This window comes from Protopterus annectens, chromosome 3.part1, assembly GCF_019279795.1.
Source record: "Protopterus annectens isolate FY-2018-M chromosome 3.part1, PAN1.0, whole genome shotgun sequence".
NCBI lineage: Eukaryota > Metazoa > Chordata > Ceratodontiformes > Protopteridae > Protopterus > Protopterus annectens.
In genome coordinates, this window is record NC_056732.1 from 1,515,543,887 (window position 1) to 1,515,567,869 (window position 23,983).

The 23,983-nt window shown below is 39.4% G+C and overlaps 1 protein-coding gene across 2 annotated transcripts in view; it reads left to right on the forward strand.

Annotated features, from left to right (window-relative positions):
* Positions 1 to 23,983, forward strand: part of AGAP3 (ArfGAP with GTPase domain, ankyrin repeat and PH domain 3) — a 2,466,462-nt gene that overhangs the window by 763,532 nt on the left and 1,678,947 nt on the right. For both annotated transcript variants that reach the window (XM_044067593.1, XM_044067592.1), the window contains exon 6: positions 5,473 to 5,607. In XM_044067593.1, coding sequence (XP_043923528.1) covers positions 5,473 to 5,607 — 135 coding nt within the window. The remainder of the gene's footprint in view (positions 1 to 5,472; positions 5,608 to 23,983) is intronic.

Consider the following 23,983-nt stretch of genomic DNA (forward strand, 5'->3'; position numbering starts at 1 on the left):
TTACCTGCTGCTGTTGGCTTTAGCCCATTCATTAATGCCTTGACATTTGGAAGTTTTCACCAAAAATATTAAGGAACTTTGTGAGGAGTAAAGTGCAAAACTTAACATGCACTGTGTTTGTAAAGTTTCTTGAGAGTGAGAGAAGAGAAATTTGTCCCACCTAAACTGGGGAAGGAAGTTTTGTAATCCAACTTCACAGGATCAATACTAGGCAAACTATCACAAGGACCATAACATGCCTAACCATAAACAGATGCACCTAAAAGTTCATGTCTCCCTTTTCAAGCACTTAATAGTGCTCACCTCCCAAATCAAGCAGGGCTGTACTTGACAATCCTGGTGTAAATGTGTGTCTGTCCATCCAGTCATGAAGACTGGTCTTAAATTTAGTCAAAGTAGTAATTTGACAAAATGTCCAGTTGGGAATCTCTCTTTCCACTGAGTCTTGTTTATTGGTTGTTGCTGTAGATTTACTTTACTAGTTCATGTGTTTGTAAAGCCACTGTTTTTTAAAGAAAGAGGGAGTCAAATAGGACTGTGTCTTTCATGGCTTGAAAATGGCGACACAGGTGACCTCAGATCAGACTGTAGGCAAATATAAGGAGGGTTGTGTTAATCGGGTTCCTATTACACCAGATGTTCGAACTTGGAAGATCAAAATGTGATAACATCAAAACATCAGAACAACAAATTGTTTTCCCAGGTTCGCTGTTCCGAAAAACACACACACAACACAAGCACACCAAAAACCTTATAAACCTACACTAAACCTTACGTACACAACTATCTATGCACTAACCTTAACCCAAACCCTAACCCTAAGGTCCGTCACTACCGCACACTTACCTTACCCGCACCCTAACCCTAACGTCCGTCACTATCGCACACTTACCTTATCCGCACCCTAACCCCAGCGTCCGTCACAATCGCACACTTACCTTAACCCGTTCTGTAACTTTCGCACCACAGTGGAGAAAATGTTGAAGCCGCAGAAACATCCAACCGAATTCTTTCCCTGGGAAAGAATTTGGACTTCCGCGGCTTTGACATTTTCAACTTTCGAACTTCCAGGTTTGAACTTCTGGTGTTCAACCTTCTGGAAGTTCGATTATGTAATAGGAACCCGTGTTAATCTAGCAGGATATTTGAAGGATTTAAGGACACCTGAGTGGGGTTAGAAGCATCAAAGGTGATTGTGCTGCTTGCTGAGCTACTGACAGTTCCACCAAAGACTTCAATTCATACGTGCAAACCAATGGATAATAAAACGTGGTGAGTTCTGCTGCTTATTAGGTGTGTTCCTGTTATATTGATGTAAACCTCCCATCACCCCACCCCATGGAAGGAAGGCTGTCATTAGTGCTCTGCATTTCCTTTTCATTCATACCTTTAGTCATGGCTGCCCTCCCTGTGTCCATTCCCAAAACAAGTGTGCTGGCAGCACAGGCCAAGATCGAACCAGTGGATTGGCTGGGCATAGTGAAAACTAAAATTATCTAATAGTGCATCTGTTCCCATGTCAAAGACCCTTCCAAGGGTCTCCATGTGTAAGGCAAAACTGTAGGCATCTGTGAACATTTGTAGATTCTTTGATCTTTTAAGGAGCAAATGCTTATCCCGGCTGCAGTGACAAAACTGGCTAACAGTGACTTTGCATTAATTTATCTGTCATGGATCGTTGCCCTTTGGTTTTGAAGAGTTTAACTTCTCAAGCTGCTGGCTAAAATATCATGGAGGCTCTACTTTAAAGTCTACACTTAAGGTGGGTTTGCAGTATAATTGTTCTGTTTTATAGGTATCAGCAAAAAGGTGAGAAAATAGATGATGCATTTACATTAATGGCCACCAGCAGCTGTCACACAGTAACCATTGAGATGTTTTTGTTATGGAAGGCTATGCTGCTTTGCCTTTAACTTCAGCACTTAACTGGAGCAGTACAAACACTTTGCTCTTGAAGTGACCCAGTAAAACATGCATATTCTTTACAAGGAGGAAAATGAGCCAGACTAGGTGAGGAGGAATCTTTTTTTTTTCTTTTTAATGCTGACAGCCAGCGTTTGACAAGTGACCCAGATATGACAGGCAAAGCTGTAACTAAGGCAGGGTAAAGGGAGAGGCTGCCCTGCGCACATGCTAGCGGGGGATGTGATTGGCAAGTACCAGTGGTGCAGGAGAACACTTCTGACATTGTTTGTCAACACTGCATTTGCAGTTACAACTAAAGTATCGGAACTGGTTAATATGTGACTTGAGCATATAATAACCGTAGCAGGCAGCAAGCTCTTTTTATTTATTTATTTTTGCTCCTCAACTTTAATTTGAGCAGCTGCTAGTTTGGGGATGTTAGCTATTATTCTGGTCAGAGGGTTGGCTGGGATGTGATATAGTGGGGTGGGCTTGCGCACCTTGATTGCCCGCTCCCCTTTTGTAGGGTTGTCCACCCTATAGTTTTTTCCACAATAACAGTATTGCTAGCTGTCCAGAACACACAGGTAAAAGTGAAGCTCATGATGAGTACGAGCTTGTTGCAAGGATGTATCTGTAACCATTCAGCATCGGTACACTTCATGCAGTAGAGAGGAGCAAGAAAATTGTCCATCTCAGAACTCCCAACTACCAGAGTGACTGTCGTGGGACCAGTACTTCCTTCTCAGCCGCATGCTGTATGTATACAGTGAGAGTCTTACAGAACTTGCCGTGAATAGGCCAAAAGAAAAAATATATAATGTATAAAGTAGTAATTAAATACATTTCCAAAAGTACTCATCTGTCATTGCATTCTTGGCAGAACCATGCTTGCGCACCTTGATTGCCCGCTCCCCTTTTATAGGGTTGTCCACCCTATAGTTTTTTCCACAATAACAGTATTGCTAGCTGTCCAGAACACACAGGTAAAAGTGAAGCTCATGATGAGTACGAGCTTGTTGCAAGGATGTATCTGTAACCATTCAGCATCGGTACACTTCATGCAGTAGAGAGGAGCAAGAAAATTGTCCATCTCAGAACTCCCAACTACCAGAGTGACTGTCGTGGGACCAGTACTTCCTTCTCAGCCGCATGCTGTATGTATACAGTGAGAGTCTTACAGAACTTCCGTGAATAGGCCAAAAGAAAAAAAATATAATGTATAAAGTAGTAATTAAATACATTTCCAAAAGTACTCATCTGTCATTGCATTCTTGGCAGAACCATGCTTGCGCACCTTGATTGCCCGCTCCCCTTTTGTAGGGTTGTCCACCCTATAGTTTTTTCCACAATAACAGTATTGCTAGCTGTCCAGAACACACAGGTAAAAGTGAAGCTCATGATGAGTACGAGCTTGTTGCAAGGATGTATCTGTAACCATTCAGCATCGGTACACTTCATGCAGTAGAGAGGAGCAAGAAAATTGTCCATCTCAGAACTCCCAACTACCAGAGTGACTGTCGTGGGACCAGTACTTCCTTCTCAGCCGCATGCTGTATGTATACAGTGAGAGTCTTACAGAACTTGCCGTGAATAGGCCAAAAGAAAAAAAATATAATGTATAAAGTAGTAATTAAATACATTTCCAAAAGTACTCATCTGTCATTGCATTCTTGGCAGAACCATGCTATTGCTTGCCTGTGTGATAGACAAACATGAGTTGCATATCATGTGTGGCATTTATTTCTGAGGTACTTAAAAGGACTATCATAATTGCACACACAAAGTAAACATGAAGGCATTGTTTTCTTTTTAGGAATGTGTCATCATAAAATCTAGTGACCAGACTTTGTGAGATTACAAACATACATATGCAGAAATTCAAAGAAAACACTCTTCAAGCACTGTTAGAATCATAGAAATGAAATAATTATTTCAGCTTTGAGGTGGGAGTAAAATCAAAGCAGATGTACTTTACTGCTTACATAACAAGTGTGGAAAGGATTACTGATGTATAATTTGAAAGCTGGAGAATGTAACTGCTATGATTAAAGTCAGCTTTTGTGAAGTATACCACACTGAACACTTACTGGATAGCGGTACAAATTCTTGTACTTTATGAACTGTTTAGCTGTTTGCTCTTGGTAGTGGAGCAGTGTTAAATTGATTTACTGTCATTTTTTCGACTTACACTCGATCGACCGCAGTATGTTCGACAACGGAAAGTCGAACACAGCAATTTCGAACTTTAAAAGCAAGCCTAGGAATGGGTTTTAACATGGGTCGAGATAGGGGTTCACTGCTATTGCCGAACTACAAACCTCGCCCCTATCTCGACCCATGTTAAAACCCATTCCTAGGCTTGCTTTTAAAGTTCGATATTGCTGTTTTCGACTTTCCGTTGTCGAACATAGTGCGGTCGACCGAGTGTGAGTCGAAATACTGATAGTAAACCGTTAAATTAGTTACTGGCTTAAGAAAAGAATAAATGTAAACTTTGTGAATGCTGTCTTTCAAAACTTAGTTGAAGAACAACATTCTGAGAATGATGCTTTTGTGCAACAAAAGGAAACCATTTAAATGAAGAAAATCTTAACAGAAGATGAACTGATCGGGCATAACATTCTTTCATAAAATAGCTATGCCACACAGCATCTCTGCAGAGAATCATTTAGTTGGGTATACTGTCCAGTGAAAATGTGCAGGTGTTGTAAACTATTGGCAATATTCAACTATATTAGGGTTGCAGCTTACAGAAGGCAGTCACTTCAGAAAATAGCATCTTATTATATACTCAATTTAAATGAAGTTGAAAGTATTCGGCAGATTTTGGAAACAAGCCAATGGAAAATAGATGGTTAAGGAAAGCAGGACAGCAGAAATTAACCATATCAATGTTTCCCTACAGAAGGTTGTTAACCAAGGAAGATATTTTCAAGTAGATAATCAGTTGTAAGATTAGAGAGGTTTCCATCTGTTATACTGTTAATAGTACTGGACCAGATATTAATTCTGCTTTTATAGTAACGCTTTAGTTGATTATGCCCTAGACGTGGGAGGTTATATTATTGACATGGTGCTAGTGTAGGTCTTTACAGAGTTGTCTGATATACCTTGCCTCGGACCAGATGCAAATACACAAAATGAAGCTGTGAAAAGCCCCAGGCCTGTTGCATCTGACATAATAAGGATCTTTTTTGATCATTACGAACATCTAGTTAAGTTGAGACTGGACATCTCGCAGTAGTGAGGTTGTAGCCCTCCTCTGTGTTTTAGCCTGCAAACCCTACTTTAGCAGCTTGGGTAGAGATTTACTGAAAGTGACTGTGAGTGTTTTACTGGTGATACTTAAAAATTGCTTTTTTAAGGCTGATTTAGGCCATGATCTGTTTCATTACTATATCTGGAATACCTTAGAAAAAAGTGAACTATTTGTCCTTTGCTGTCATTTTTTACTATTTTTCTGTCCTCACAGGTGGTAAGTTCTCCGTTACTACACACATTTTGTTCATTCTTTGTATGTTGAAACTTGTTTACAAAACTGCACTCTTAATGTTTTTATTGCAGATGCAATCAGTGCAAGTAATCCGAGGGTGATTGATGATGCGAGGGCCAGAAAGCTGTCCAATGATTTGAAGCGATGCACTTACTACGAAACCTGTGCCACGTACGGACTGAACGTGGAACGAGTCTTCCAGGATGGTAATACTGCAGATTTGAAAGACCCTTTCAATGTGACACCTAAGAAATGCCTTGAATAAAATTGTCGCTCTACAATGCTTGAGTCTAGTATGAAGTTAAAAAGAAGAGAGAGAGAGAATTTATCTGAATTTACCTTTTCATATATGGTCTTGATTTTATTACTCTCTGTCTCCTTAAAGTATGTCTTTGTCATGATCCTTGGTCTTGTGTTAGCAACTCAGATGTACTTTTATGCTGTTTGATACTTTTCCTACCTGTACAGATTTGAATAACGCACAGCTAGGTAGTAACATCCTTCACAGATACTTAAAATGCATACTTTGTTTTCTCTGCCTTCTAATTTTGACAGTATAGTTAGTGCTTCTGTTTGGATTAGACATCTCGGTATTTATTCTGTGAAAAGGTAGGCATCATTGTCTCATCCTGCAGGATTGTTGGAAGGTGCTATTATGCCTGGCATGAGGAAACTGTTGTGGAGTAGTGATGTCAGACAAATCTGCTTTGTAATACTTTGTCGCCACAACACCCATTTTTGTGCTTTTGTTTCAAGCCAGACAGAACAGTGATCTTAGACAGCTGGAATGATTAAACAAAACCTTTAGATTATAGTAAACAAAATTACATTTTAAATAACAGAAATATTTATCATTTTAAAGGTGTACAGCATGGATTAGTTGGTTATAAATGCAGTAGTAAGCATAATTTGTTTCGGTTGTTGTTTTATTATTTATGTTGTAGCAGTAAAAGATTTTTTATGCATGAAAATGAATAGTAGTTCAAGCCAAGTTCTTTCTTGACCAGCAGTTGTTCTACATTGGTCCTTTTGAAAAGGAAGCAAAACTGGTCTGTTTGCATCAGTAGTAAGGGAACCAAAAAATTATTTGTTCATTTATTTACTTGATTTTGTTTTTGTTTTTTAAAGATGGAAATAGTCCAACTGGCCTAGAGCCCACCTTCAGTGGAGGCGTAGGGAGAAAACACAGGTGTAGCAAAAATGCAGACAGTCAATAGCATGTTAGTGTAATCATATAGTTTACCCTGAAGCAGTGCAATACCAAGAGGTAAAAATATTAGGAAGGCTTAGTGTGTGTGTGTGTGTGTGTGTGTGTGTGTGTGTGTGTGTGTGTGTGTGTGTGTGTGTGTGTGTGTGTGTGTGTGTGTGTGTGTGTGTGTGCACCCCCCCCCATGCCCGTGCACATGCAGACATCATTTATTTAATCCAAACACAGATGGTTAATAATTACTTCATTTTGTGTAAGTTCAAATGTATTTGATCAATGTATGCAGCATATCAACCGTCTGTATTTCTGTTTTTTTCTGTGTGTGTGAATGTTTGTGTATGTTTGAATGTGTGTGCGCATGTGTGATCTGCATACCAGCTAAGTTAGGTATTAATGCAAGCTTGCTAGTGGTGGGATAAGGAGTTTTTCCTTTTTTCCTCCTTGTGCAGTCATGGGGCTAGATTCCAAAAGTGTAAGTCTGCCCTAGTTCCAAAAGACTTTACTTACTCAGGCTTACACCAGGGGCCAGATTCCAAAAGTCTTTTGGAGCCAGACCCATGCATTTAGCATATTTATTTAGCATGGGTGTGGGAGGTTTAGTGGGACTTGCCTCTCTTGCAAAACAACTGTTTTATTATGTTTTCTTTTCTTTTCTTTTTTTCTTTGTTAGGTATTTTTAGTTTATATTTAATGATTTACATATATTGACACATCGAATTAGTGAAATTCAACATTTCAGTTTTAACCCATTTATATTTATGGGATAAAATTCGTGTGATTTATTTGCATTTCACTAAATCAGAAGTCAGTGAAAAAATTCACTGAATACACTTTTTTTCTAAAAGAGCATTTCATTGAATCATAATTCATAGAACCTATATAAGGCTACATAACATCACTGCCTATGCAGTTTTGGATATTAAGATAATAGGAATTCCATGGTAAATTAGTTTAGAATGCCATTTGTATGAAAACAAAGTGTTACAACTCCATCTGTAGATGTTTGTGTGCCAACAATAATTCAAGTCCCCTATGAACCTATTGTGTGAGATATCTTTTGTTTTCTGCGGTTGTGCGACTGTGGAGTTAGTATATTTTAATAAAGGTGTGTGATGAGCAAAGTCCCCCAAATAGGAAGGGCAGAGTGGCTTGCCCCTTGCAAAAACATTTTGTTGGAGATGTAGTTGCTGTGTATGAAATTTGATTCAGTGATGCTTGTTTTCAGTGAAATGCTTTTGCATTCACTTTTGTAAGTGATTTGTGATTCAGTGAAAGTGCTATTTAGATCAAGTGACATATACTCTCTCTCAAACACATACACTTTTTTATTTTGTAGTTACTTTTTCCCCTCTCTAATAATGGAAATGGCAGACAGCAAAGCTTTTTCCAATCATCATCTTCTTTCAGCTGTTCCCGTTAGGGGTCGCCACAGCAGAGCACCTGTTTCCATTTCTTCCTGTCCTCTGCATCTTGCTCTGTCACACCAACCACCTGCATGTCCTCTCTCACCACATCCATAAACCTTATCTTAGGCCTTCCTCTTTTCCTGTTACCTGGTAGCTTTATCCTTAGCATCTTTCTCTCAATATACTCAGCATCCCTCCTCAGCACATGTCCAAACCAACATAATCGTGCCTCTCTGGCTTTGTCTCCAAACCTTCCAACCTGGGCTGACCCTCTAATATACTTATTCCTAATCCTGTCCACCCTCGTCACACCCAGTGCAAATCTTAACATCTTTAATTCTGCCACATCCAGCTCAAACTCCTGCCTTTTTGTCAATGCCACTGTCTCCAACCCATATAACATAGCTGGTCTCACTACCCTCTTGTAGACCTTCCCTTTCACTCTTACAGGTATTCGTCTGTCACAAATAACTCCTGACACTCTTCTCCACCCACTCCATCCTGCCTGTACTCTCTTCTTCACCTCTCTTCCACACTCACCGTTACTCTGAACTATTGACCCCAAGCATTTAAACTCATCCACCTTCGCCACCTCTACTCCTTGCATCCTTACCATTCCTCTATCCTCCCTCTCATTCACACACATATATTCTGTCTTAGTCCTGCTAACCTTCATTCCTCTTCTCTCTAGAGCATATCTCCGTCTCTCCAGGGTCTCCTCCACCTGTTCCCTACTCTCACTGCAGATCACAATGTCATCTGCAAACATCATAGTCCACGGGGACTCCTGTCTGATCTCGTCTGTCAACCTGTCCATCACCATTGCAAATAAGAAAGGGCTCAGAGCTGATCCTTGACGTAACCCCACCTCCACCTTAAACGCATCCGTCACTCCCACCGCAGACCTCACCGCTGTCACACTACCCTCGTACATATCCTGTACCACTCTTACATACTTTTCTGACACTACTGACTTCCTCATACAATACCACAACTCCTCTCTAGGCACCCTGTCATATGCTTTCTCTAAGTCTACAAAAACACAATGCAACTCCTTCCGACAGTCTCTGTACTTCTCCATTAACACTCTCAGAGCAAAGATTGCATCTGTAGTGCTCTTTCCTGGCATGAAACCATACTGCTGATCACTAATCATCACGTCCCTTCTAAAGCTTTTTCCAATAAATTGGTAATATTATAATACTTATGTCCCAAGATATGATTGTAATATTTATTGAATTTGTTAGGCAGAGAATACGATTCCATCTTCATATGCATTTTTATAAACTGAATGACAAAAACAGAGTTGTGCTATTGCTTTGTACAGGCTGCTATAGGTGCCTACCACGCTAGGATAACATTTGTGGAATCATCTGAGAGGTTTTAACAGTTTTCTAAAAAATTATGTTTGACACTGAGTTATAAAGACAGTTAGCTGGTCATTATGGATATAAAGACATGTATCTTTGGATATAATTGTACAGTTTTGGGGGGTGTTGTAATCATAAATTTAGTGACTTATAACTTCCCTGCTCAAGAGAAATATATTATGGTTTTAATTTCTTATGCAATGATAACTCATTACAGATATATTCTGAACATATACTGCATTCTGCACCCTTAAAAGACGTCATATATATCCACTTCTGATGAATGCTGAGTAAAATGCAGCATGGTAATCTGTGACTGTGAAATATTTATAAAACCAATCCATAGATGAGAACCCTTGTAGTGTTAATAGTAAAGATTTCAAGAAATGATGCCTGGCCATTCTGGCACAAAATGTATTTGCAGAGTGCCATTCTGCCCAATGGATGTTAATGCACTTTATAGCTGAATTGGCCTCATAATGTTGGCATGATTGATACATGGGAAAAGCCTCCTGGTAGCATATTTCCAGCAAGAAAGATTTCCTTTTCCTGGAGAAATAGGCATTTTATTTTTAGTTTTGATGTAATAACTCAGTACAGATGCGTTATGGATAAGTATTGCTTTCTCCATCTTAAACAGAAATCCTGCCTGCTATTACATATCGGTATAGTGGAGACTGTGACTATGACAGTCAGTTCATATCTGTGTATAATGAACAGTCTCTGAATATCCCTATTTGACAGCTCTTTGTGTAACTTTCAGTGAACTGTGCTTGAGCATTCATGTACAAAATGCCTGTAAGATTGTCATTCCACTTTTAAGGACGTAAGAACATCTTAGTGCTGAATCTGGCCTAGACATGTTGCCTTGGTGAGTGCAGGAAATTATGCTGGTGTCATCCTTTCAGTGACAAAAAGTTCTCTTTTTCAAGAAAAATATATATGATGCTTACTTTTGATATAATTCCAAGTCATCACACATATCGTCTGGATGGTACTGCATTCCTTACTGTAAACCAAGTCGTATACCTGTCTTTAATGGTAACCAAGTAAAATGCAATATGCCAGGCTGTCACTGTGAAATGCAAGGCCAAGCCTGTGTATAAGAGTTGCCATCCCAATTCCCCTTTGACAGTTGTTAAACTTTCAGTGAACTATTCTAGGATTGTCTGGTATGAGTTCTGCTAAGACTATTGCTCAACCTTTTAGAATTGAAGTACAAGTCATGTCTGAATTTGCGTCAGTCACATTGCCACAGGATACATGGAGAGCCCAGGATGCTATGTTGCACTGAAGTTGATAAATACTGATTATATTTGATATATATAATAAATTGTAATATTTGTTTATGATGGCAATCCTGGCTAGCCTCGCATTCTGAGTTGCCAGAAGTCAACTGTTTTCCTGCTTAAATGGAGATTGTCCCTGGCTGCTAAAGCTGAGATCTGGTGACAGAAACAAAATAACAGGATCTCATGGAATTTTGTAAATATGTTTTGTAGTGATAGGAAGCCCTAGCGTGCAGCTGTTTTAGCTGTCATCCCACTTTGACCTATAAAAAGTCCTTGAGCAGCAGTTGTGAGACAGTTAATTGCCCTGATATAGTATTCTGTCTTTTAAGTTCTCTCCTGCAATACTGCAGTCACTTATGGAAGGAGTCCTACAGTACCTGATTTTGTGTCAGCTATGTGGAGTTAAGTGGAAGGCATTTTACATCTCGAATTAAAGTTAGAAATGTTACTAATGAAGTGTGGCCTGCTTCTGCCTGGTCGTTTGTAATCTAACTGAGCTCTCTGAAGTTCTACATAGCTATTTTCCTCACTGCACTTCCACCTTCATCTTCTGTTTCTTTTAATTTACTATTGATTGATTTTTGGTTGCATGCTCAGTGCCTGGGGTAAAGTAGGAGTAAAAGCTGCCTAGCGTCTTAGTGTACATTTGAATTTAATAATAATTTTATTTATTTTTGTTTGTTCACTGGAGTAGAGTACCGATTTTACTGGATCATTTTCAGGATCAGTCTGGGATTTATGAAATTTCCAATCAGATCAAAAATAAGACACAATAGTTACTTTGTAAGGATGGTATTACCAGGCAGACCATACCTTTTAAAGGATTACAAGGGTATGCACAGTATATCTGTAACATCAGTGGGAGGAGTTGGCATAATGGCTAAAGTCTTTATCTCATAATCTTGGTACAAGAATATATGCTTTTAAACATTTGCAGTATAATATATGTAAAATATTTAGAACTCTACTTTTCTTTATATAACTGCTGTTTGTATCAATTATTTTATTTTTTTAATGCAGATTTGCCATCTTTTTATCCCGTTAGTCCCCTTAGCTATGTTTATGCAGGGACTACAGGATTATCTGCTGTGATGTTCAGCACCCCTTTTTAATTTGAAACAAACACGTCAGCAGTCAGTATACTGTTCAGATCCCTTCATCCCTTACTGAAGTACTGAATGCATTCTGATCACATAGTAAACATTTTTCTTTCATGAGACAACCATTGCCCAACAGCAGACTGCATCACTAAGGCCTTTATTCCCTATGACTTTGCTCCTAGAAGCCACCTCTTTACATATTGGAGTGGTCATGCAGCCTTTCCACCATTCCTGTGCCCCCAATTCTTCCTTTCACTTCAACCTGTTATATATAACTTATACGCTTCCTGACTTCTACACCAAAAATCTCCCTGTCACGTCAGGCTGTTGTATATAACATGGATGCTACCTGACGTCGACAGCAAACTCTCAGCTGTCACTTCCAGACTTTAGTCAGTCATTAAAACCAACATTTTAGGATTTGGCGTTTGAGCTTGCACTTAAAATTTGTAGCTTGCTGAAAGACAATTCATCTCACCCACTGACCCTAGCTACTCTCCCACCAAGAAGTGATTCCTGTTATGTAGACATAATACTGCAGCCTGTCTAAACATTAGGTTATAACATCCTTGTTCAGATGATGCCAATAATCCAGGAGCTTCATTAACTGGTGGATTTAATCTTGGAATTGCCAGACTGCTGGCATATGTATATCTGATGCTCCTTCGCTCATTTTCCCCCAGAATTGTACTTCATATACCCAGTCACCTCTTATGTTACTTTGTAATTGCATCTGCTCTGTAGCCTCATCCTGGCCTAGAGCCTCATGTGATTACTGTTACTGATGTACACAATGAAAGCTGTACACGTTATTGACATCTCAGTGTATAAAACTATGAGCAATAATCTCTTAATACACTATAGCCACATATACTTGTAAAACTGTGACATTTTGGCTGTCACATTGTGCTCTGGTAGCAGGGCATGAGTCTAAAGATGTGCAATTACTATTTCAGGAATGTCAGGCACTTCAATGCTAGTATTTCCAGAATGTATTTAACCACTGTGCACTTGGCTTTAGTTCCACCTTCTAGAAATTCCTTAGTGAAGTCACACCTATGCAGTATATGTCAAATCCTGAACATTTTTGGTGATTATACTTGAAATTAAATGTCACATCTACTAGCTTAGGCATTGATGTCTCACACATAGCACTGATAGTTTCAAGCCAGATGTCATGCTGTTGAGTAACAAAAACTGTATTTTCCTAAATATGAACCTTTTGTAAGAAACAAAAGGACATATATATATACAAAGTTCACCTACTAAAATTGATTATTTTTGGCAATACTGTTGTGGGCCATAATTTAAAAAAAAAAATATATATATATATATATATATATATATATATATATATATATATATGCAAGTTTACTATTAAAATTTTGAAATGAACTCCGTCGACTGTACTATTGTCGAACACAGAAGTTCGAAAACGGTAATATCGATGACAAAAAAACAACCTAGGAGTGGTTTTAACATGGGTCGAGATAGGTGTTCAGTGTTATTCCAAATTACAAACATCTCCCCTATCTCGACCCATGTTGAAGCCTGTTCCTAGGTTGTTATTTTGTCATCGATATTACCGTTTTCGAACTTCCGTGTTCAACAATAGTACAGTCAACGAAGTTCGTTTCGAAATTTTAATAGTTAACCTATATATATATGTTAGAGGCCATCAAAAATAAATCTTTAATAAACTGCTAGCAGAGAGGTTGTTTTCATCACCTGAATCCAGGTTAAGCAGCACATCAGTTCACTGTATATTTTGAATTTGCAGACTCTAAGCACAATACCTCTTCTTCCTTTACACTGATTAATGATAGCCTGTTTTCACTGATATTCCCGTTTTTTCTCTACTTTGACTTGCCAAAAAATCTTTCATAAAACTGAAATATTGTTCCACTGAAAAAACAGTATCCCAACCTAGTTCTTAAAGATAGTTCTAGTGTCCATATGCTTTCCAGTAACTTATCTGATCAAATACTATGCTTGACACACACACATTCAAAAGCAAGTTACGCTTCACTAATTTGTCAAGAAGCATAACTTGGAAAAGCATAAACTTTTTTGCATAGAGGGAAGATCTCCTCGCCCTCCATAGGGGAGGGATTTGCCCTTCACCACCTCCATGGTTGCACTACAGTGGGGGAAAAATGAAGAAGAAAGAAAAAGCAAACAGTGCGGTTCACTGGTAGATCATGATCACTGCATATAAATTGGTGGTGTTTCGACAAGCCACAGCAAAGCAAAATCAAAGAAAAGCCACTCTATGATGAATGTCTTGTCTGAGGGCAGGTGTGCCACTCCATTCCAGACTAGCAAGACACAAACATTTGGTAGTCTCCTGTGCCTACCCTTTATATAAAGGAGGACCCTCTGGTGAAACCAGCTGCTTGTGGCCCATACATTTCCTTTGACCAGTTTTAAAAAGATTAGAAAAATGCATACAGCACCTGTAATCTGTGATTTATCAGTAAAGTATTATGCGGAATTTCGTCTCTGGCTCTCCATATTGTTTCTGCATTAGCTACTGAACACGCACTGCATTACTAGACATACAAAATCCAAATGTCAGTACTGCTATTGGTACTGTGTTCCTTGACGTTTTACATGCATTTGTTACCTTCTGCCACTACTCTTTTGTAAACAAAGCAACAGCACAGGCTTCATCATCTCTACCCACTTTTTCAGAAACTACCTGGGAGGAAGATCTCAGGTTGTCAGAGAGCATCATACCACCTCTTGTCAGCCAGTCTCCCTTTGGGTTCAGCAGGGCTTATTGCTTGCCTCTTTTTTGTTTTACCTCTTTGCGAATGATGTACAGACCTTGTGTAGTGCTGACAGAGTAAATTCTGTGCGGCATAGTGAGTCTGCAGCAAAGTCAGTATTTCAGAATGATTTAGACACTTTGATAATTGTGAGCTATGCCTAATCCTGTTTAAAACAAATTGAATCCTGTTTAGTATCAATTTAACCTCTTCTAGTCTTGAAATATATTTGTCAAGAATGTGTATTTTGGGAGTAATTTACCCCATTCAGCAAGTTTTAACTTATGGGTAAGATTCTGGATGACACTGCATGGAGCAGAGCAATAGGTGAAACTGATTTGTAGCAGTAGGCAGCTGTGTAGGTATTTGTTAATGAAGTTTATTAAATCGTTAGAAGATTTCTCTTTACTTTAGTGTGTCTTTTCACTATATAGTGTAGTTCAGGCGTAGTTAGTGTTAGTGATAAGCAGCCAGTTAGCTGATTGTATCTCCCAAGGTCCTCATGTCTACGGAAGGTTTCTGTTATTCTTTATAGTCTGTTGTTTTGTATTGTGATTTTTTTCTTGTTTATTATTTTGTCATAAGGTACACATTTTTTTTAGCTTCTAACTTGTTTTCTTTGACATTCGTATCTAGTTTTCATTATATTTTAGTTTTGTTTCTGGGTGGCAGGGGTGGGTATAGTTGCAATGGTAGTTTACTTTGTGAGTATTGTATGGCTGATTTTGTTTGTGTGTGAAGTAGGAGTGGTAATTTAGTTTGAGTGCATTGTGGTGTGAAAATTGTGTGCATGTACGCATGTGCATTTGTACATTGGGATGCTTAAGTGTGCATGTTTGTTTGTAGGTGCTAGGATATTTGCAAGAATGATTAGTGCTTTTTGGTGTTTCCTGAGGATGGTAATGATGTTTCCATCTTTACACACATCATAAAGAACAGTTCATGAACATGATTATACGGAAGTGGTAAATCTCATAAATGTGAAAAGTGTTACTTATATAATGAAAATAAATATGTTAATATCATTTAAGTAAACTACAAAATGAAAAAATGAGTGATAAGAGAAGCAAAATCTACAGAGCAAATAGAAGCACACAAAATTGCTGGAAGTGGTTTAATTTTCATTATTATTAAAACAATTGCGTTTACTTTTTGCCCAGATGAAGTTCAGATTTGTTTTTCAAATAGGGGAGCAGTTGCTATAATATGCCAGTCAAACTGTTAGAGAAAGGAGGTGTAGCAAAGGTAGATCAGACGTTCCCAGAAGTAAGTGTGGCCTGGTACACTACAGCAAACCACTTAACATAATTGTTACTACTTACTACAATACGACATCTTTGTGTTATAAGTTCATAGGCATGTACTAGGCTAAGCTGCTCTTGTGGGCCTTTTCAAGCCTTGCCAGTTGCCTTCAAAGGTGTGAATCAGACCCTGTACTTTGTGTCTGTGAGGTAAACACTTCAACCATTATGCCATTATCGAACAGTGAGCAAGTCACAGCCTCAAAATCCTCATAAAGCAGAACAGACTGAGCAATTTTCTACGTTTATTAGGTGAAAAAATGTAGAAATTCTATAATTCTAATTATGAGTCAGTTTCCACTATAACCTTCCATATCAAGATTTATAGCATACATGACCTTTCCTTGTAAGGGGACTTGTTATCAAAAAGAACCAATTTGTATTTCTTAGCATTAAAAGAAAACTGCCTTACATTGAGCCTTACAGCCAAGTACATCACTTACTTCTTGACTTTTTGAATAGGAATACCAGGCACTCTGTAAAGCTAGTGTAAAGTAAAGGTACTTCTGTGTTATAACAAAAGCAGGACTATATTAAGGCCAAAACAGTTAGTAACAACCCGCATTTCATTGCTGGAACCTGTGTTCTGAGAGACTGCTTTTCAATCTGTCTGGAAATATACAGAGCTAAGTATATGTTTTTGGTTTTAGAGTTTGTACTGTTAATTGTTGCTTATAGTTTTTCAGATCTCTGCTGAAAGTGCTTTGTCACACCCACCGTCTGTATTTCTGGCTCGTAGTTTAAATTTGGTGGCTTTTGCAGTTGCCCGCCCCACTGTAGATTTGATCTGGGACACTCCCCCAGTTCCATCTCTTTACCACATTCTACCTTATAAGCTCCTTCTGCACTTGCTTTTAGTCTTTTTTAATTTAATTACATTTTTTAAACTGTGTTTGGTCTAATATTGCTGCATACTCAAGTGTGCTAGCTTGCACTGCATGTGAATTGTTTTTACTGCTGTTTTAGCTACTTTTCTGTAAAAAAATAGTGTAAGCCTGTTTCCTACCTTTCCTGTAACTAGTGTAGTCCAGATACAGATTTGCTGTGTCCAGGACTCTGTATGTAAGCTTCTGAGCCCCTAAACTTTCTGTGTTGGAGGGAAGCCATAGCTTATCAGTGGGAGTGGTAAGCACTAGGTAACCTGTCTACCACATAAGGAGTGGTTCTGGCCCAGAAATTGTAGATATTGGCCGTGTGGGCAATCTTTTCCATCTCTCTCAACTTTCTGATTTGAAAGCCTGCATTTGCACTTGTTTCTGTCCTGTAACTCGTCTAGTGCAGATTCAGATTCTTAGTTTTAGCACTTAAATTTGCTTATTCGTGCTCAGCACTTGAACTTGTAAGCACTAAATAAGCTACTAATTACTATAGCACTCAACCTTCTTCATTACCTAGAGGAAAACAGTTTTTGTGCTTACTTTTCTCACTTGCTTAAGAGAAAAACAGCTCTTGTACTCGCCTTCCTCACTTATCTAGAGGAAAATAGTTTTTTATTCAAGCATGTCCAAGGATCAGCTCCCAGTGTTCTCTCCTGTCCATCTGATGAATCTGGACATCTTGAGGCAATGTAGAAATTGCCTCATGTACACAGGCAACCCTCTCCTCTTACCACCCAACACTACAACCTGTGAGAGATGCACTTATCTAGCCAAACTGGAGGTAAAGCTCTCTCCAACCAAGATTGTACTTGACAGTCAAGAGGAGAAGGTAAACATTTGCACCACACCACACTCATCACATAGTCTGACTAAATCTAAAGCACCAAAATCCACACATAGTAACACAAAAACATTCACGGAGGCTCTCAGTAATAATCTGTCTAAGCAGCAGAGACCTCCAAAGCAGAAACGCAAGCAACCTCCATCCCCCAACACAACCCAAATGACACATAGCCCACAGACTCAGTGTGCCACTCAACCACAGCCAATAAGGCAAAACAACATACCCAACACACTAGTCATACGTGACTCTATAGTCAGGCACACTGATGTCCCACTCACCAGACTAAACAAGGAGAAGGTTACTGTCAGCTGCCTGTTTGAGTGCCAGGATCCGCCACATAACACACACACTCAGGTCACTCCAGAACAAGTACAAATATGACTCTGTCATTGTCCATGTTGGTATGAATGACCTGAGACGTACCTCCCTGGACTACATGAAAAGAGACATGGAAGAGCTCTCCGATTTTGTAGCCCAGGCAGGTATGACCCTAGCCCTGAGTAGCATTCTGCCATCGCCCAGAATGATACCGCAGTACAAGGACAAAATGGTTGACTTCAACAATTGTCTAAGCTTCTGGTGTCATTCTAAGGGGATCCAGTATCTGTCTGCTTGGGATGACATGGTCGACAGACCACGATGCTGTGCCAGAGATGGCCTGCACCTGTCACCTCTGGGTTTCCGGATACTGGCTAAGGCTCTTGCTGCCCCTATAGTGTCTTTTTTAGGCAAAGTTCAAATGACAAATTCACCATCGTAACAGGAACAGGCAAGCAAAAACTGAGCGTAATGTTACTCAATGCTAGAGGTCTAAATCTCAGAATGCACTCACTCGAGGCACTCCTTATCTGTGCAGTGACTGAGACCTGGTTCAAGGCTCCAGAGAGCACCTCTGCATTACCAGGCTATAACTCATACCACACTTTTCGGCCATGTAACCTGGACCGAAACACCAAAGGCGGAGGTGTGTCCATATTCATTAAGGATATCCACACCTCCAGGCTAGTTGCTCAGCATAATGCATCCGAGGTTATCCAAGTGCAACTAACTCTGGGCAAAACTGCAATCCAAATTGTAGCTTGCTACAGATCCCTCACCATACCCCAGAATTCCCACTCCTCTTTTCTTGATGTACTGGAAAATATTAAGGTTCAACCAAACACCCTAATAATGGGCGACTTCAACTACCCCACCATTAACTGGGAAAACTACTCGTATACCAACTCCTTAGCTCAACGCTTTCTGGAATTCATAAACTTCAATGCCCTGGATCAATTTATCCACACCCCCACTAGGGGCAACAGTATCCTAGACCTAGTAATTACCAACACGAGTGACCGGTGTTCCACACCTGAAGTCAACTCCTTGTTGGTCCGATCTGATTGTAAGCTAATCACCCTTGATATCCACATCCCGCCCCCCATTAAGGAAACCATGGTAAAAAATTTCTCCAAAGCCAACTTCATGCTTCTTAAGAAAGAAGTGGTGAACTTCATGACACCCATGCAGATGGACAGTACAGTTACAACTGCTGAATCCTACACAAATGCACTCTATAAGCACTTACACGAGTGCATGGATCGTGCTATCCCAAACAGAACCAAGATGCTATCCTCCAAAAAAAGTAAGCCAATCTGGTGGTCCCTTGCCATAAACAAATTGTACAACAGAAGGAAGAAACTGTTGCAAAAGAGAGTAAAATCCCATGAGTGGAGGAGCTCCCTGGTCAGCCTCAGTAAGAAGCTGTGATCCTTTATAAGATCCTTCAAAGCTAGCTACGAAAACAAAATCGCCACTAATTCTAAGGACAACCACAAAGCATTCTATAGCTATGTCAAGAATCTCGATGGCAACACCCAGATCTTCTCCAAATTACAGCACAACAGCACAACAATTACAGAACCAACTGATATTGCCAACATCCTGGCAGATAGGTTCAGTGCTAACTTTACCCCCCACCCCCACCCCCTAAAGGGCTCATATCTATACAGGAAGAATGCATAGTCCCTGTAATCACAACTACGCAGGTAAAAGCTGCACTCTCTAAAGCCAAAAACACAGCATCCATGGGACTGGACAACATTCCAGGCTGCGTTTTACACGAACTTCAGAACGAACTGGCTCCCCCACCTAAGCAACATAATTTCGATAATAGCCTCGCATCAGGCTTTGTGCCCACTGAATGGCGCACAGCAACAGGTATCCCACTCCACAAAGGGGGAGCCACCACTGATCCCGGGAACTATCGCCCTATTAGCCTGACAAGCCTGATCTGCAAGGCCATGGAATGTATCATCATGGAACTCATAAACAAAGACATTGGTAACCTCCAAACTCTGGATCCCAGCTAGTTCAGGTTTGTGAAAGGCAGATCATGCCTCCTGAACCTGATCGACTAATTTGAGGCAGTCACCAAAGCCGTAGATGAGGGTAAGGTGGTTCACACAGCCTGTCTTGACCTCACCAAGGCTTTCGACACCATCCCCCATTCTGGAATTATAGCTAAACTCACTAAACTAGGTATAAATCCCTACGTCACAAGATGGGTTACTAATTGGCTCACTGACAGAACCCACAGTGTAAAAGTTGCAGAGTACAAATCTGACCTCAAACCAGTGACAAGTGGAGTTACCACAGGGTTCAGTCCTGGGACCTCTCCTGTTTGGTATCTACTTCTCTGAAGTACAGGCTAACACAGAAGGCCTCTGGCTAATAAAGTTCGCAGATGACTGCAAACTAGGAGCCATAGTAGAGTCCCCAAATGATGTGGACATCCTACAGAAGGGCCTCGCTGAGACAGATGCCTGGTGTCAGTGCCATGGCCTCAAGCTCAATGCCATAAAGTGCAGTGTCATCCCCTTTGGTAAAAACTCTGTACCCATGAACTACCACATAGGCAGCAATCTACTTAACACCGAATGTGTGATGAGACCTTGGGACCTAGGTGGACAGTAGTCTCTCCTTTGATTATCACATAGCCACAGTAGTCAGGAAGTCCTTCTACGTGGCACGCTTCATCATAAAAGGGTTCTCATCCAGGAAAAAAAGAGGTAATTGTTCTCCTCTACTCAACACTCATTAGACCCATTATAGAGTACAACGCCCCTTTTGGAATGTACCTCATAAGACATCTGCAGCAGCTGGAAAGGCCACAGAAGTACCTCACAAAGAGGATTACTGGCCTCAAACAAATGCCCTACACTGATTGTCTCAAAAAACTCCAGCTTTACTCCGTAGCATATCTCCTACTCTGAGGTGATCTCTGCCTAACATATAAAGCTATGTCAAACCCAGAGCTGTTGGACATGCATTACTTTCCATTTATTTTGTTTTTTTTTTTTTTTTTGGTAAATCTGTGCAACACTATGTATATAACCATCTTTTGAATTCATGTGATGCATATTACTTCTGATTTTTCAGTATTTATTGTTGTAAATGCCTTGTTATACTTATTAGTGTAGCTTTTCTCTCCAAGGCTCACTGAAAATAGGCCTTTCTGTCCAGTCAAACTTTCCCAGTAACCAAATGTCAAATAAAATAAAATAAATAAAAAATTCTCTATTTCCTAAAGTAGGAGACATAAAGATGACATGTTCTGGTTGTCTGTAAGACTAATTAGTTACAGATAGTTTTATAGATTTGAAAACCATGGCTCTGGTTTCAAAAAACATTGCCAACTTAACATGTATCTATGTAACATTATAGACTTTTAGGGGCACTACTGGTAAATTTGTCTGTATTTGAGTAAGTGAGTCTGTGTCTCTGTCTGTGAGTGTGTGTGTGAATGATCAGAAAATGTGTTTATGTGCAAGTCACATTTCCTGGTGGGCAGCCTCTTTTCTTGACGAATACAGTATTCAACTCTATTACTCTATTGGGGAATGCAGTCCCTGGAGCAGACAAGTTGTGGTGCTGCCAGTCAAAGACTTTACTGTCTGCTTGCAGCAGTGTAGCTATATTGTGCATAGTAACGTAAACTAAACATGGCTGTAGTATAGCCCTAGTCCTGTACATCCAGAGTGTGGACACTTGAATGGCATAGTGGTGATGCACAGTCAGTGACATCTGTATGTGGTTTTGTGTTGTGGACCACTGTGTCCATTGTCTGCTAAATGACTGACACTATGGCAGAATGTCTGTCAGTAGCCCAATGTAGCATTTGAGATGTGGCCACTGGTGCATTCTGTCACTGCTATACTAGATGAACTGGTTAGTCCTCGACTAAAACTTAAGTGCCGTCTGGCATTAGCTTTGGGGCAGGATAACCTTAATAAGATGCACATTTCAGTGTTATGCTGTTAACTCAATGGAGTATGTAAATGAGCCTTCTTTTCTGAATAGCATGCTGTATGGCAGGGTAGTGCCCTGTAACAAATGCAGTAACGTTCATGCCTGCTTTAGGAGATGCATTTTTGGTGTTCATGTGCTGTATATGTGTGCCCCCGTACTGTGGAATGTTGCACCTTATTGTTGCAGATGTACTTGCCCATGTTAAGATATCTACCAGTATTTTACTGGAAGGGATACATTTCAAATTCTGTAGCACTACTGCTGCAGAAAGATATGCACTAGTGCTTTGGACGTTCAGTATGCCACATTCCTGCAAACAGTAGCTTACTAGATAAAGTATTTCTGCATTTGATTTTGCTGTGAACTATGCAGAAATTTAGGGAACCTGAAGGACTCAGCAACAGTATGGATTTGGTATGCTGTGGATTTTTCTGAATCTTACTCCGAATAAAAGTATTCTGTCATCTCTTAGTGAAGATGGTTTATCACAAAGACCAGCATGGCATCTTTAGATTTCCCAGTCATCACCCCACCTCACACAGTTCAGTACCCTAAATCAACGCACCTCTTCATTCCAACCCAAATTAAAGGCACGCTCTTGCTTCAGTAATCAACTTCTGTTACTTTGGGCAACTTTAAGTGGAAACCAGTTTTCATGCCATTTAAGTAGCTTTTCTGAAAATTTCTGTGCTCATAGTCATATCCATGTAAATACTGTGTATGTCTTGCACCTTCACGTTTCACCAATCATAACCCATGTAAATCATGATGACCTACTCATTACAGCCGTGTGACGCTTCCAGGTGCATCTGCAGTTAACGCCTACTGACGCCTCTAGGCGTCAAATATTGCTTGCTCATATTTGCATCAGTAATTCCAAAATCAAGCCATGTACAAGGTTTTAAAAGATATCGTCTTCAAGCTTACACAATGGCAAACTCAACTGCATTAATATTTGACCTCTGTCTAGTGCAGGTAAATAGATATTAACTGTTGTTTTTATTATATTAATTTGTATATATATAATTTTCACATTTTTCTAAATATCTCAACAACCAAGTAACACCTTAGTAACTCCTTAGTCATATATGAAAGCTCTCAGCTAGATAAATAAAATGCTGCTAACAGTGTGTGTGTAACTTGAGTGGTTGCTGAGATAGTGTAAGTTTTTTTTTTTTTTTACAAAATATTACAAATATAATAGTTACTGTGTCTACTGTAACTTATAAAATTTGGTTTAAGACCTAAAACCTAAAGAATGCTACCTCTTTAAAAATAGTTTGTGCTTTAGAGTTTGCCATTTATACTTCTTTCATAACCCATATGGTTCGAGATACGAACATTTCTTTGAAATGTGAGGGCGTAATTTGATTCTGTCAAAAGGCTTAGGCTCCGCCCATTGGGAGTTACAGTGCAAACGTCCTGAGCTCCATTGGAGTGAATGAGTTAAATAAGGACTAATTACCAGTCTCTCTAATCACAGTATATTTATATTTGTGTATGTGATTTCCTCAGTATGGATCATTGATTTACCCTGGTTAATAAATCCAAATAAATAAAAATAAAATTATAAAAATTCATTGTATGAATTTATAACATTGCTTCCTGTAAAACTGAACTTTTTTGAGCTTAGTACCTGGACTGTGTGAGATGGGCTCAGTGTAGGTTATTATATTACTTAATATATACAAATATTTGGAAAATTAGATGTTATTCAGCCTTTTATTTTATTAAATACAACCTGCTTGTTGTAGCATAGACTAGATTCAGACTTGCTGTATAAATTGAGCACTAAGTCAGGCCATCTTTTGTTGAGAGGTTCCCCTGTGCCCTAGTTTTTAATTTTTTTATTTGGTAATTGGTTTATTGGTTAATTTATTTAAATCAGTTTGCTCTCGTTTGCTATATAAGCACCGTGTTTGCTTGGGTTTGCACTTGTTTTATCAACACTCCACAGAGTTTGGTGACCAGCTACTGTTCTGCTGTATTTATCTGATCAATCCAAGCCATCTGCTGATCTCTGCAAAACTTAAGTAGAATTTTTCACTGTGTATTGCACTTATGAACTACATTTTTACCATATCACTGTTTATTTGTTTTTGTTTTTTCTGAATTTGTTGCAT